The sequence below is a fragment of the Oryx dammah genome, unplaced genomic scaffold (genome assembly GCF_014754425.2).
Source record: "Oryx dammah isolate SB20612 unplaced genomic scaffold, SCBI_Odam_1.1 HiC_scaffold_14, whole genome shotgun sequence".
Classification (NCBI taxonomy): Eukaryota; Metazoa; Chordata; class Mammalia; order Artiodactyla; family Bovidae; genus Oryx; species Oryx dammah.
Genome location: NW_024070198.1, coordinates 19,989,194 through 20,004,707, shown reverse-complemented (window position 1 = coordinate 20,004,707; position 15,514 = coordinate 19,989,194). Strand labels below are relative to the sequence as shown.

The 15,514-nt window shown below is 44.9% G+C and overlaps 1 protein-coding gene across 1 annotated transcript in view; it reads right to left on the bottom strand.

The window, feature by feature from the left end:
* ABCC2 (ATP binding cassette subfamily C member 2) overlaps positions 1-15,514 on the bottom strand; it is a 70,651-nt gene that overhangs the window by 33,393 nt on the left and 21,744 nt on the right. The window contains exons 8-14 of the mRNA XM_040254206.1: positions 13,799-13,962; positions 12,816-12,993; positions 6,674-6,928; positions 5,516-5,581; positions 3,220-3,357; positions 2,569-2,715; positions 26-110 (exon numbers count right to left, since the gene is read on the bottom strand). Coding sequence (XP_040110140.1) covers positions 26-110; positions 2,569-2,715; positions 3,220-3,357; positions 5,516-5,581; positions 6,674-6,928; positions 12,816-12,993; positions 13,799-13,962 — 1,033 coding nt within the window. The remainder of the gene's footprint in view (positions 1-25; positions 111-2,568; positions 2,716-3,219; positions 3,358-5,515; positions 5,582-6,673; positions 6,929-12,815; positions 12,994-13,798; positions 13,963-15,514) is intronic.

The following is a 15,514-nucleotide window of genomic DNA, read 5'->3' as shown; positions in this document are numbered from 1 at the left end:
GGAAGCAACTTCCAAATTGATTTACCAGAATTGCAATCATGTCGAATGGCAGATGTGTCCAAGTCATCCCCTCCCAGGTACTTCTCTAGCCGCTCTGTGGAAACACTGGCCTAGAGAAGGACACAGAGGAACAAAGTGCAAAGATGAGCACAAGGAGACACAGGAGTGTGACTTCATCATCAGCCTTGGATGTGGAATCAGACAGTCAAACAGTCAACCTGCCAGGCTTCTTGCCCATGATTTGCGATTTACCACAGCTGGAATCGCTGGCTCCCTACCCACTCCCCAACTTCCTCACCCCTGACTCAGCCACATCTCAGCTCTAGGAGCCACCCTACTCTGAATTCCAGGAAAATTAAGAGGCTCTATTTTAGCCCCTCAGAAAACTCATTGCGGTGATGGTGGTATGGGTGGGTGGGAGGTTAATTCTATTCTGCTGTCTCCAGGCTTCGGACCTAGATCCAGAAACTGTTTTCTGCCTCCTTCTAAGATGAAGTTTCTGTCTGAATCTGGTAACTGGGCCCCTGGCATATTCTTCTTTGAGTCCATGTTCTGATGACCCAGGCAGTGTCCTGAATCACTACTGGGACCCTCTGTGGAGGAAGTGGCCATGGAACCACAGTGACTTGGCATATCTCCACTTGCTGCTGCTGCTGCTAAGTCGCTTCAGTCGTGTCCAACTCTGTGCGACCCCGTAGACGGCAGGCTCCCCCGTCCCTGGGATTCTCCAGGCAAGAACACTGGAGTGGGTTGCCATTTCCTTCTCCAATGCATGGAAGTGAAAAGTGAAAGTGAAGTCACTCAGTCGTGTCCGACTCTTTGTGACCCCACGGACTGCAGCCTACCAGGCTCCTCCGTCCATGGGATTTTCTAGGCAAGAGTACTGGAGTGGGGTGCCATTGCCTTCTGCATATCTCCACTTAGGCCAGGCTTAAATTGCAGGTGACCTAAGCACTGGCAGGATGCCCTGCAGTCCCCTTGGAACAGAAGAACTTGGGGGGATTTACAAGGATGTTTCTCACTTCCTCCCTTCCAGGCAGGCTGTCATGAGACAGCTTCTTGTCACGACCTGGGTTCTGAGAAAGTACTGCACTTTGCGGGGCTTCCCCGATGGCTCAGCAGGTAAAGAATCTGCCTGTAATGTAGGAGACACAGTAGATACAGGTTCAATCCTTGCATCAGGAATATCCCCTGGAGGAGGAAATAGCAACCCACTCCAATATTCTTGCCTGAAAAATCCCACGGACAGAGGAGCCTGGTGGGCTACAGTTCAAAGACTCACAAAGAGTCGGACATGACTGAGTGGCTAAGCAGGCATTGCACTTTCTGCCTTGCCCCCTCTTTGAAGCACAACTGTGGGCTCTAGAACTGCATGGCTGCGGTATGGATCAGCTCCTGTAGAGGGCCTCACTGCCCACTCGCCTGCTCATCTGGCCCCTTTGTTTTGCAGAGAGTTGTCACCTTTGTTGATCCTGCTTTTGCTATCTATGTGATAAACCATCCGACTGTAAAAAGAGCGTGTTGTTTCTTTCTCAACCAGATCTACCAGCCTTCTTAACACCCCCCAGGGCCAGAAGGGCTCCTCCTAAACCCTGGTCCTTCCTAGGGCCTGAACTCTCTGAAGCCAGTCACCTCTGGATGAACACAGGTCACCATACTTTGTCATCCTGGCTGCCTTGCCAGTCTGCCACCTCCCTGGGAACATCCTCCTGAGGCCCGGTACCTGGTCCATCTCAGTGACTGTGCTCAGTTTTCAGGACCCAGACACTCCCTCTGGACTATCTTAAGCCTACTGAATTCCAAACTTAGTTTTCTGACAGCCTGAGGCTCCCAGATTGCATTTGGTTTTACCACCATGTGGCTTCACACAAAGAAAAGCCTTTAGACAAAGGGAAGTCCCCTGATCTAGTGGCTAAGACTCCGTGCTTCCAGGGCAGGGGATCCAGGTTTGATCCCTGGTCAGGGAACTAGCTCTGCATGCCACAACTAAGAGTTAGCATGCTGCAACAAAAAACTAAGACTTGGTGTAGCCATCTTTTTTTTTTTTTTTTTAATTGAGAGAGAAAAGCCTTTTCTCTCCTTTTGGGCCATATTTCCCTAATGCTTTATAAATACCCCAAGATGTTGGAAACTGAACCGAGAAAAGGGCTTAGAAATGTTCCAGGAGCAGAGCTAATCATAATAGTCTCACTAAACACTCTCAAAACCTTGTCTCCCTGTTAGGTGTATGAGATTGGTATGGTTATCCTCAGTTTATAGTCAGAAAAACGGGGGTTCAAAGAACTTGTGACTTTACTAAATCATGTTGTTGGCCTCCAGAGACCAAACCAATCTCTCTAAGTGAAGGTTCACCAGCAGAATTTGGAAACGAGATAGGATAGACCAGTCATTCTGGAATCTAAGGTTTTTAACCAGGGGTAGAAGGAAACAGCAACCCACTCCAGTATTCTTGCCTGGAAAATCCCACTGACAGAGGAGCCTGGTGGGCTACAGTCTATGGGGTCACAAAGCATCTGACACAACTGAGCCACTGAGCATACTCAGCTGCCGGTGAGAGGCCCTACCCACCTGGAGCATGGAGGATATTAGCATGGGAAGCATGCTCATGGGGAAGCGCAGGATATTGAAGAGGGTGATGGAGGTAAAGGCCTTCTGTGCATCCAGAACGTTACTGCTATCCACCAGGACGTAAACAGAAAACGTGATCACAGACACCTGGAAAAGAAGAACCATCAGTGATCTATTCCAAAAGGGATCAAGCAGCCTTGTTCTAAGTACTGTATCAGAGTTGAAGGAGTCTCAGGGATTATCTCAGCCTTTCATGTTACAGAGAAATCTGAGCCCAGAAAAGGAGGAACTATCTTGCCTGAGGTCACAAAGTCAACTAATGGCATTGCTAGGACCAGAGCTTGAGAATCCTGGCTCCTATGATCAGCATTCCTCCTCCTACAGATGAGAAGCCTTCCCATGCAGACCATGCTTAGATACCACATTCACGTTGAATCCCCTGTAGTTATTCCAGGCAGCCAGGTAATCAAACTGTTTCTAAGGGTGAAACTAGATCTAGGGGCCGTGAGGTAGGAAGGACAGCATGATGACTTAAGGAGTGGGTCAGAGTTCCTTGGATTTCAGGGTCAGGCCTAGAGGTCACCTCTCATCTATCTAAACAGACCTTTCTCTCCAGGAAGCTGACCCCGTCAACTGACTCCTGTCACTCACCAGCACCGGAGTCAAGTACAAGAAGAACATTATTGCAGACTGCAACTGCCCAAATCTCAGCAGGTTCCTGAGCTCTTTCTTCCGAAGGTTGTGGACTTGGTTTTGGAATGAAGGTTCCCAGGCAAAATATTTCAGGATCTAATAATAGAGAAGTGCACAGCTTACACTGTTGCCCCAGTAGGAAATCAGGTGCAACCCCCACCACACAGGTTTTAGGAAACACTCCCCCAAACTGGGGAGGTACAAATTCAGCTTATAGAGGGTGATTGCAGAAAGGCAACTGACTCAATGGACATGAATTCGAGCAAACTCCAGGGGACAGTGAAGGACAAGGAAGTCTGGTGTATTGCAGTTCATGGGGTCACAAAGAGTCAGACATGACCTAGTGACTGAACCACCACAGAAAGGCAGCTTGCAGTTGTTGACAACTTACAAGGTACACAACATTTTATGTACTCTGTCTTACTTAATCCTAAGTGTGACAAACTTTGCCTGGCACTAAAGGGGGTTGCCCAGGACTCGGGGCTTTCAGTGCTAAACCCAGAAAGTTCTGGGCAAACCAAGAAGAAATAGCTGCTTACTCTTTCAGAATTATTGTATCCATTTTAACAATAAGGAAACAGGTTGAGAGTGACTAAGTAACTTGCCCAAAGTCACCATCTGGTGAGTGGTAAGAGCTAAGACTCAAAATCAGGTCTATCTTCTCATTTTGCCACATTGGCAGTAAGGCATATCAGAGCTCTGTCTGCAGAAATACCAGATGTTCAAAGGGGCTTCTTTTCATTTTCAAGAGGTTTAGGGTAATATTAAAGTCCATTAATTCAGCCAAACTCTGCTCAATGTTATGTGGCAGCCTAGATGGGAGGGAGGTTTGGAGAACAGATACATGTATATCTATGTCTGAGTCCCTTCACCTGAAACTATCACAACATTGTTAATTGGCTATGCCCTAATACAAAATAAAAAGTAAAAAAATTCTATGAATTCAAAAAATGTCTAGATTAAAAAAGAATTTGATGAAATGCATTATTTTGAAAGCTAGTAAATAGAGGACAGAAGTGTGTATTTATCCTACCTGTCCTTTACTTTAGAGTAACCAACTAGTTAATTAAAAATCATTCTTCATTATAGAATTCCTGCTGAGCAATGCCAAAGGAACAAAGGAATTAAAGCATCACCCTTTGGCAATAAAATAATAGAACAAGGTAGTGATCAACAGCAGCTGCTAAAACCTTTATGACAGTGGTTTTCAACCTTGGCTGCATATTGGAATCACTTAGGGAGCTTTTAAAATATATACATGCCTGGGTCTCACCAAGAGTTCAATTTAGATGGTTTGAAGTAAGGCCCAAACCTCAGTGGGTTTTACAAATCTCCCAGGAGGTTGAAATATGCTGCCAGGGCCACAAATCACTGCTCTTGGTGAAAGAACAATAAAGGCTGAATCAGGCTGACAGTGCCTGGACCCCATAAACACTGACCATCACTAGGTTTGGAAGCACACAGCACTACCCAACCCCTTGCCCTCCATCCCCATCCCAAACAAAACCCAAAACCAAATAAACCTAAATCTACTCAAGTTTCTATACTTAACCACCAATTTACAAGCAAGCATGGGAAACAAGACAAACTCTTCTATCAAATGACCAGGAAGGGGGCAGGCAAGGGGCTACTGTAGCTTAAAAGCACTATTGACTGAATGCAACACATAGACAGTTTTTAGATCCTTATTCGAACTAACCAACAGTAAAAAATAAAATTTAAAAAGGCTTGTATGAGGCAATTGGGGAAATTTAATGGTCTCAAAGAAGGATTTTTTTTCAGGTATGCTATTGGTATTGTGGCTACGTTAAAGTCATTCTTTTAAGAAATATGTACAAAGTGTTTACCAGTGAAATGTCAAAATATCTGAGACTTGCTTTTGAATAATCTAGCAAGGTGTGAAGTGGGGAGTGGGGATGTAGATGAAACGGGTTAGGTCCTGCTGATAATTGCTGGAGCTGGGTGGCGAGTCCATGGGGGTTCGTTATAGCATTCTGTCTACTTTTATCCCCATTGGACAACCTTTACAGTAAAGTATAAGAACGACACAGACTATTTAACATGCATAAATAGAAATCATGATCAAAAGAAGGCCCGAGAGGAGGAGCAGAAGAGACAGGAGACTTGTGGCTGGATGGGTCAGGAGTCACGGGACACCCCAGGCTCAGAGGCAGGAGTCCACAACCTCAAGCAGGTCGTCAAGGCCAAAAGGCTACTGTGGCTGTCACGCGCCCCCCCGTGCTCAGCTTCTCACCTTGATCCCACTGAGAATCTCATTCATGATCTTTAAACGGCTGTCTTTATTCTTCATATTTTTAACCTGCCAGGAGAGAATAACAGACAGAACAAACATCCACGTGAGCGGGTCCAGCTTTGCTTCAGATGCTAAATCTCAGTGGCACTTGCGGCTGTTGCTCGGTGAGAACTTGAGGTGCCCAGTGGCGGGCTGTGTCTCTCCCGCTCTCCTCCTTGCTCTCCCTGCTCCTGCCACACTCACCACCCTCTGAGCCTGAACAGTGTTGGCCTGACTGTACCCTCCTCCCAGGTTTTACCCAAGTCTTCCTCCCTCACCCTCACGTTCCAGAGTTCAGCTCCATGTCTCCTCCTCAGAGGCCTTTCCTGACCCCGTGACCTAAAACCACTCCCTAGGATCACATCACCCTGTTTGATTCCCTGCATAGTACTACTGACATTTTCCTTCTTTGTTTTTACTTATTTATGGCCTGAATCTCCACCCCAAGCAGAATGTAAGTTTCATGAGAGCAAAAGCCTTGTCTAATTTGCTGCCATGTTCCCCCAGAAATAGGGTGTACAATAAGCATTTTTAAAAATATTGAGTTGGCCAAAAAGTTCATGCAGGTTTTTCGGCATTAGGGAAAATCCCAAATGAATTTTTGGCCAATATTTGTAACTCAGTGAATGCAAAACAAATGGATGACTAAGTCACATACACCATCGAGTCCACCCGTCCAGAATATGATTTCTGGCAGAGATAAGGACTGTCCACAGGGAGCTCTGCTACCTGGTGGGAACAAGGTCGATTGCCAGGATTTAGGCATAAAGTCTGGTTTGCTCTTGTGATGGCTCTGTGTGGCTGGTTTATAATGCTATGAGAGAACCAGGGTCATAATTACTTTTTAAGAACAGCCCAGCATAGCAGTGTCTAAATGTTATATGCAGGGTCCCTGGGCAGCTCTTCTCTCTCCAATTAGGGACATGAATGAAGACAGGAAATATGAACCCTAAAAGTGGTCAGAAGATGGGAAGGGAAGATAAAGCCAAGTTCGTGTGGGACAGTGGCAAGTCTCCTATGAGCCTTGCCTTGCCCAAACTCCAATCACCAGTCAGAATAAAGTAAGAAAACTTTAGACTTTGAAGAACATGTACATATCCCCAGTGACTGTTTCTTTACCTGAATAGCCCTATTCCTGGTGGCAAGTACTCCATTAACTGGGATTAGGATCACCATCACCCCAACACCTGCTAAGACAGAGGGTCCCAACTCCGCCCACAGGAAGTAGATGGCCAAGGCAATCTGTAGGACATTTGACCACAGCAGGTGGATGAAGTTGGTCACATCCATGAGCTTCTGGGCATCCACAGACATCAGGTTCACTGTTTCTCCCACGGTGTACTGCTTCCTGGCCCGGTTGGATAGAGTCAGTGCCTGAAAATAAAGATTGGAATTGAGATGCATGGACAAGGCCAAGGAGACTGGGAAGTGAGAGGGGATTCAGGAAGGCAGTGAAAGATAGTAGAAGGATGGGCTCCATATGGACATAACTTCCAAGGGGCTGTGATCGTCTGGCTGCTAAATCTTACAGTGTTCTCACATTCTTGACCAATCTTTCCTGCTATTTCTACCTTCCCCAACACCCGCTCCCCCCCACACACTTGTCTTACCCAGAAAACTCCTATTTATCCCTTAGTGTCAGTTTAAGTGGAACTGACTCCCAAGTTTGGGTTAGCTACTTCCGTGTATTCCCCAAATGCTTATCTCTGCCATTACATTCATCACACAGAACTCTAATCGTATTTTCCTATTTCTCCACCAGTAGAAAACTCTAAGGACAACGGCTACCTCTGTCCAATTTACTACTTACACACAGTGAGGAAATCAAATACTGAAGGATGGGAGGAACAGAGGAAGGAAGGGAGGAAGCCTGTACTGACTCTGGCCTTGCAGACTTTAATGGGGCAATGTTATCTGGAGCCATAGTGTGAGGAGGTTGCAGCCATTCCCAAGAAGGACAGAGACCTCAGAATGGAGAGGAAAGCTGTTGGGCTCACGTACTGGAAGCAAAATTACTTGTTTACTGTCAGGAAATTTGAGGGCACTATCTAAATGCCTGAACCTTGTATCACGAGCCATCATTTCAGAGAGATGAGAAGACGGAGACCCACAGTCGATGACTTATGGCAGTGTCTTGTACAAATGCTCCGGAACAAGAGGCTGGGGGCTGAGGGGGTAGCTGCATGAAACCAGCTGGTACTACGCTCACCAAGCAACCCTTTGGTGTGGCCCCCATCTTTCCAAAGGGAGGAAAGCTTAATTCCCACAAGACAGTGTATGGGCTATGAGTGGCCCTAGATACCACCTTCAGTCTCCTCCTAAAAGCTCTACTGTCATCTTAATCCATCAATGTAGTCTTTAGAATATATCAGGACGCTTTGTTGTACAGTAAAAAGAAGTAAATTTCCCAAAATGTTAGGTCACCACGGTTCTAGAGAAATCAGTCCACTGCTATGCCTCCCTTTTGGTATTGAAAAGTAAAAGAAAAAAAGTATTATCTAACTACCCTTCAAGGTAATCGCAATACTTTTCTTTTCTCAATAAATCTCAATAGAGTGAAAAAGTCAAGAATATAGTCCCAATAGCCCTTGTCAGGAGTCAGGGCCTGTCTATGCGATTCTAGCCATTAAAATGATCTAAGCCCTACTTCTCTCTAAAACAAGGATGATGCAGTTACTTCACAGAGCTATGAACTGGTAATGGATGTAAAATATGTTTCATAACATTTCATAAATGAAGTATAATCTAAACATAAAATTAGTCAATTTAAAATTCCATTTTAGGAGAATATTTATTTGAATTGTGGTCTCATTAAAGGCTCTATTTTACACATTTTGTATGAATTGTGACAATTGCAAGACCTGGAATATTTTAAGAATCAGAGAAGCAGGAATGCATTGTCACAATTGTAAAAGTGTGCATTCATAGATATATTTGAGACAGCCTGGGTAGCGACCTCATATCCTGCAAACCAACAGAAACACAGTTACTCCACAAGGAATAAAGGGATTAAAAATTTTGTAGAAGACAAATTCCAGTGTGGGCCTATCTAGGGGTTCAAAGAACTTGACCAGACTTCTGCTCTAACATCTGGATCACCTCTCTGGGTCTCTCGTCCAGTCAGCATCTACTCAGGAAAGACAAAAGTCATCTTGGAGTTTTAGGAGACGAAAGCAGAGGAGAAAACCAGGAACTTTAGCAGAGAAATCACCATGATGGAACACTTCAGTGGTGGATGAAAAAAAGGAAGAGGAGGCAACTGTTTGACGTTCTGAGCTATCAAAAGTATCGTCTCCTTCTGGATGAATTTTCTCCTCAGGCTTAGAGTCACTACTCTATTTTTATTTCTTTCTTTTCATTTATTTTTTAAGCTGAAGTTTACTTAATTATTTTCAGTTATTAAGGGAACTCAAGGAACTAGATCTGGTAGACAGAGTGCCTGAAGAACTATGGACAGAGGTTTGTACCACTGTACAGGAGGTGGTGAACTGAAACCATCCCCAAGAAAGAAATGCAAGAAGGCAAAGTGGTTGTCTGGGGAGGCCTTACAAATAGCTGAGAAAAGAAGAAAAGCTAAAGGCAAAGGAGAAAGGGAAAGATATACCCAACTGAATGCAGAGTTCCAGAGAATAGCAAGGAGAGATAAGAAAGTCTTCTTAAGTGAACAATATAAAGAAATAGAGGAAAACAATAGAATGGGAAAGACTAAAAGTCTCTAAGAAAATTAGATATACCAAGGGAACATTTCATGCAAAGATGGGCACAATAAAGGACAGAAATGGCAAGGACCTAATAGAAGTAGAAGAGATTAAAAAGAGGTGGCAAGAATCCACAGAACTGTACAAAAAAGGTCTTAATGAACTGGATAACCATGATGGTGTAGTCATTCACCTAGAGCCAGACATCCTGGAATATGAAATCAAGTGGACCTTAAGAAGCACTAGGTAGTGGAGGTGATGGAATTCCAGCTTAACTATTTCAAATCCTAAAATATGATGCTGTGAAAGTGCTGCATTCAACATGCCAGCAAATTTGGAAAATTCAGCAGTGGCCACAAGATTGGAAAAGGTCAGTTTTCAAAATCCCGAAGAAGGGCAATGCCAAAGAATGTTCAAACTACAGCAAATTGCACTCATCTCACATGCTAGCAAGGTAATGCTCAAAATCTTCAAGCTAGGCATCAACAATATGTGAACCGGGAAATTTCAGATGTACAAGCTGGATTTAGAAAAGGCAGAGGAACCAGAGATCAAATTGCCAACATCCACTGGATTATCAAAAAAGCAAGGGAATTAAAAAAAAAATCTACTTTTGCTTCATTGACTACACTAAAAAGCCTTGACTGTGTGGATCACAACAAACTGAGGGAAATTCTTAAAGAGATGGGAATAGCAGACCATCTTACCTGCCTCCTGCAAAACCTGTATGCAGGTCAGGAAGCAATAGTTAGAACTGGACATGGGACAATGGACTGGTTCCAAATTGGGAAAGGAGTACGCCAAGGCTGTATATTGTCACCCTGCTTATCTAACTTCTATGCAGAGTACATCATGTGAAATGCTGGGCTGGATGAAGCACAAGCTGGAATCTAGATTACTGGGAAAAATATCAGCAACCTCAGATATGCAGATGACTACACTAATGGCCGAAAGTGAAGAGGAACTAAAGAACCTCTTGGTGAAGGTGAAAAAGGACTGAAAAAACTGGCTTAAAACTCAATATTCAAAAAACAAAGATCATGGCATCTAGGCCCATCACTTCATGGGAAATAGATGCAAATAGATGGTGAAAAAATGGAAACAGTGACAGATTTCATTTTCTTGGGCCACAAAATCACTGCAGATGGTGACTGCAGTCACAAAATTAAAAACACTTGCTCCTTGGAAGAAAAGCTATGAGAAACCTAGATAGCATATTAAAAAGCAGAGACATTACTTTGCCACCAAAGTCCGTCTAGTCAAAGCTGTGGTTTTTCCAGTAGTCATGTATGGATATGACAGTTGGACCATAAACAAGGCTAAGCACCAAAGAATTAATGGTTTTGAACTGTGGTGCTGGAGAAGACTTGTGAGAGTCCCTTGAACAGCAAGGAGATCAAACCAGTCAATCCTAAAGGAAATCAACCCTGAATGTTCATTGGAAGGACTGATGCTGAAATTGAAGCTCCAATAATTTGGCCACCTGATGTGAAGAACCAACTCAGTGGAAAAGACCCTGATGCTGGGAAAGATTGAGGGCAAGAGGAGAAGGGGGCAACAGAGGATGAGATGGTTGGAAGCCGTCATCAACTCAATGGACATGAGTTTGAGAAACTCTGGGAGATGGTGAAGGACAAGGAAGCCTGGTATGCTACTGTTCATGAAGTCACATGACTTAGCAACTGAATAACAATACTTGGCTATTTTCAATTCTTAAGGGAAAAAATATAAGTTAAATAAGCAGGGTGACAATATACAGCCTTGACGTACTCCTTTTCCTATTTGGAACCAGTCTGTTGTTCCATGTCCAGTTCTAACTGTTGCTTCCTGGAAGAAACACAAGCTGGAATCAAGATTGCTGGGAGAAATATCAATAACCTCAGATATGCAGATGACACCACCCTTATGGCAGAAAGTGAAGAACTAAAAAGCCTCTTGATGAAAGTGAAAGAGGAGAGTGAAAAAGTTGGCTTAAAGCTCAACATTCAGAAAACGAAGATCATGGCATACGGTCCCATCACTTCATGGGAAATAGATGGGGAAACAGTGGAAACAGTGTCAGACTTTATTTTGGGGGGCTCCAAAATCACTGCAGATGGTGATTGCAGCCATGAAATTAAAAGACACTCGTTGGAAGAAAAGTTATGACCAACCTAGATAGTATATTCAAAAGCAGAGACATTACTTTGCCAACAAAGGTCCATCTAGTCAAGGCTATGGTTTTTCCAGTAGTCATGTATGGATGTGAGAGTTGGACTGTGAAGAAGGCTGAGTGCCAAAGAATTGATGCTTTTAAACTGTGGTGTTGGAGAAGACTCTTGAGAGTCCCTTGGACTGCAAGGAGATCCAACCAGTCCATTCTGAAGGAGATCAACCCTGGGATTTCTTTGGAAGGAATGATGCTAAAGCTGAAACTCCAGTACTTTGGCCACCTCATGAGAAGAGTTGACTCATTGGAAAAGACTCTGATGCTGGGAGGGATTGGGGACAGGAGGAGAAGGGGACGACAGAGGATGAGACGGCTGGATGGCATCACGGACTCAATGGACATGAATCTGAGTGAACTCCGGGAGATGGTGATGGACAGGGAGGCCTGGCATGCTGCGATTCATGGGGTCGCAAAGAGTTGGACATGACTGAGCGACTGAACTGAACTGAAGGGAAAAAATGAGACTTCACCTTGGTGTCTAGGACAGAGGGAAATAAAATTGCTCTGAGAAAATTAAACACTAAAAGGAACGTGTCAGGGATTTCCCTGGCAGTCCAGTGGTTAAGACACCACACTCCCACTGAAGGGGCATAGGTTCGATCCCTGGTCAGGGAACTGACCCCACATGTCATGTGGCATGTATAAAAATAGGAAAAATAATAATAATAAAGCAACAGGTCAGAGGGAAGGTGGGCAAAATCATCTTAAGGAAATGGAAAAGCTCCCAAGTCTGCAGAATTTAATAACTGGAGTGAGGGTGTTGATATTTACAAATCCAAAAAAGGAATCAGGCAGAGGAGGAGTTGGTTGCCACTCAAGACTGAAAAAGAAATCACTAGCCAAAAGGCAGTCCAGGGAGATGGAGCCCTGGTCCACAGAGTATAATAAACTGTGATTTGAGATGGATACTCCAGGTCTCTTGAGCCCAGTTTCACACAGTACTTGGTTTAAATGTTGGTGATTTTAAGAGTCTGCCCTTGGTCAGCTTCTTTTCTGACTTCACATTCTATCCTAAGGTGTTGTCAGCTTGTGGAGAGAAGAAAGAGAGAAATGGTATGCCAGCCTTCAAGGCTGAAAGGCAGATCCTGGGCAGAGAAGAGTTTGCCAGCTTTTCCCTGTAGTAGGGTACATTCCACCACCACCACCCACCCCCCGCCACACACACATATTCTATGTCTGTATACACACTTTTCATTTTAATTTCCAAAGAAATATCTAAAGAAGGCTGTATGTTTAGCCAAAATTCAGTGTTGAGGTCAGTTATCACTTTCATCAAGTTTTCCTCAATCGTGGAACAAAGGCTCATGTTTACCAAGGGGATTTTCTTTGGTGATCCTTGGCATACCCCACATACCTTCTTATATACAGAAGCCATGATGGTGGTCCGCACTTTCATGCCCAGCAGAAAGCACAGCTGAAAGTAATACTGAAGGCAGACAGACTGGATGAGGGCCACGACAAAGAGGAGGATTGAATAGAGATATCCAGTCCACAGATAGATTCCATGGTTATTTGCAAAGGCGATCAGCAACCTGCCAGAGCAAAACCAAGTAAGCAAGTGCTGACATCAAGCCTCCGAGGGCTCCTTACCCTCACTGTGCACAGCCAGCTACCCTGCCCTACCCTGGAGGTAACTGAAGTGACTACAGTTCAATGCTCTTGGAAGACTGAGCTCCACAGCCATCCAGCACTCTCGCATTTGGAGATGAGCAGCAGGGACTAAGGGTTGATGACCCACAGCTGTGAGACAGGATATTGCATGCCCCACGAAGCTGCCGCTGCTGTGCTTTCTCTGACCCTCTCTTTCCCTACCCCCTGGTAGAAGGAGCTATGTGTGGCAAGTTGATTTATTCCTGGAAAGGAATTAGGACACGTATCCAGTGTGAGTTAGAAGGGTTTCCCCTGGAGGATAGTGTATTTCACAGATCCTGGCAGACTGAAGTCATGTCATGACTGACTGGAAGCGCCTACTTAATGCCTGACTGGGGAGCAATGAGGTTACAAAGACTGCATACAAGCCTCTTCTCAGGTATGAGGCCCACCTCTTGGACACAGCTCAGCTCACAGCAATTCTGTTTAAGAAATGCCCCTAAGAAGTACTCGGCTTCCAATGAGGAAAAGGACATGGGAAAGAGGAAGGCTAAAGGACATATTATTTTAGACCTTGAAAAATGCCTTGTGCTTTTCATGAACACAATGCTGTAAGGTGGAAGAAAATTATGAGCATTTTTTAAAAATTAGGAACTTAATAATAGGCTCCTGCCTGCATGTTCAAGGAGCAAAAAGCAGAGTGGCAGAGGAGGCCCTAAAGAGACAACCCAGGGTCTGGGGACTCACTTCAGCAACTGAGGATTCAGAAACGTGAGGATGTCATACACCACCTTCAGCAGGAATGATTTCAGGAGGATGACGTAGAAAGTTTTGAAGAGCGCCTTCACCAGCCAGGACTTGGGAAAGTCTTTTGTGGTCTCAGACTTCTTTTTTTTCTTTTTAGTTTCTTCCTGGGGACAAAACCAAACAAGCAGTGCTTGCAGAAGTGCGTGGTGTAAGACTTTGTCTCCACTGACCAGCTCCCGAGCGTTAGCCCCTGATCCCTGTGGCCATCACTGAACAGGCTTGAGTCTTCTCTTCACTGCCTGGTCGCATCCACCTTTTTAGCTGCTCTCACTGTTCCCCTCTCAACTGAGGCTTAAAATCTATTTTGGATTAGGAAAACAGGCAACAAAGCAGATGAAAATAGCATATAAAAACATAGAACAGACTCTGAGGGGGGGGCCTGTTGGGCATTGTGGGAGGGGAGGGCATGGACATGCTAACATCTATATTAATATATATTTCAGATGCTTAGAAGACTTTTCATTCTCTTCTTGCTTGAGGTTATTGTGCGATGTTATGGGTTGAATAGACTCCCCCTCAAAAGGAATGTTGAGGTCCTAAACCCCAGTGCCTTAGACTGTGCCCTTGTTTGGAAATAGGGCCTTGCAGATACAACCAAGTTGGGATGAAGTCATCAGAGTGCATCGTGGGTCCTACTCTAATATGATTGGTGTCCTTGTAAGAAGAGAGACAGACAGGGGGCAGGGGAAGAGGCCACGTGGTGACAGAGGCAGAGAGTGGGGTAACACATCCAAAAGCCGCAGAACACCGAGGACTGCTGGCCAAACCCAGAGGGTGGAAGAGGCAAAGACGCTTTCTCCCATACAGGGTCTGAAGGGAGCGTGGTCCTCCTGATGATCTGACTTCAGACTCTTGGCCTCGCGAGCTCTTAGACAATACATTTCTGTTGTTTAAAGCCATGCAGTTTGTGGTGCTTTGTCTCAGCAACCCTGGGAATCTACGGTGTGGGGTGTCATCACCGCTCACCCACTACACTTCCTTTTCCTGTCCTGCCAGGCCCCCAATTCCAGATTCTCAGGCTCAGTGGCATCCTTTTATAATGATTGTCACTGAGGTCCCATCTTATCGGTCTCTTTGCCTGAACAACTGCCTCAACCTACCTCTTAGCTTCCACTGCCCCTGCCTCCACCCCAATCATTCATTCTCCTGGCAGCTGCCCAAGTGGACTTTTAAAAATGTAAATCTGATTGCATTACTCCTCTGCTCAAAATTTTCTCCTGACTTTCCATCAGACTTAAAGTCCAGACTCTTCACCATGGCCCATGAGGGTCTATACCACTTTATACCCGCCCACTTTCCTGCACCCACCTCCTGGCATACTCAGCCTCTCTCTCCATGCTCCCGCACTCTCTTTCTGCTCTCCAAACAAACCAACCATGTTCCCCTCTCAGCCTCACAATCCACCCCCTGTGAGTGGAACAGGCTTCCTTCTGATGGGCTCTTCTCATCGCTTGGCTCTCTGCCCAAATATCACCTCCTCTGAAGCTTCTCCTGTTACTCTAAGGAAGCACTTCACCCCAAATACATGAATATGTTTTCTTAATAGCACCTTCTGCTCTGAAAGGGTAACATATGTATTGGTTTATTAGTTATTTTCTAGCTCTCTAAAGATGCGGACTCCTTCAGAACTCTATATCTGTGCCCAGAATGGTCTCC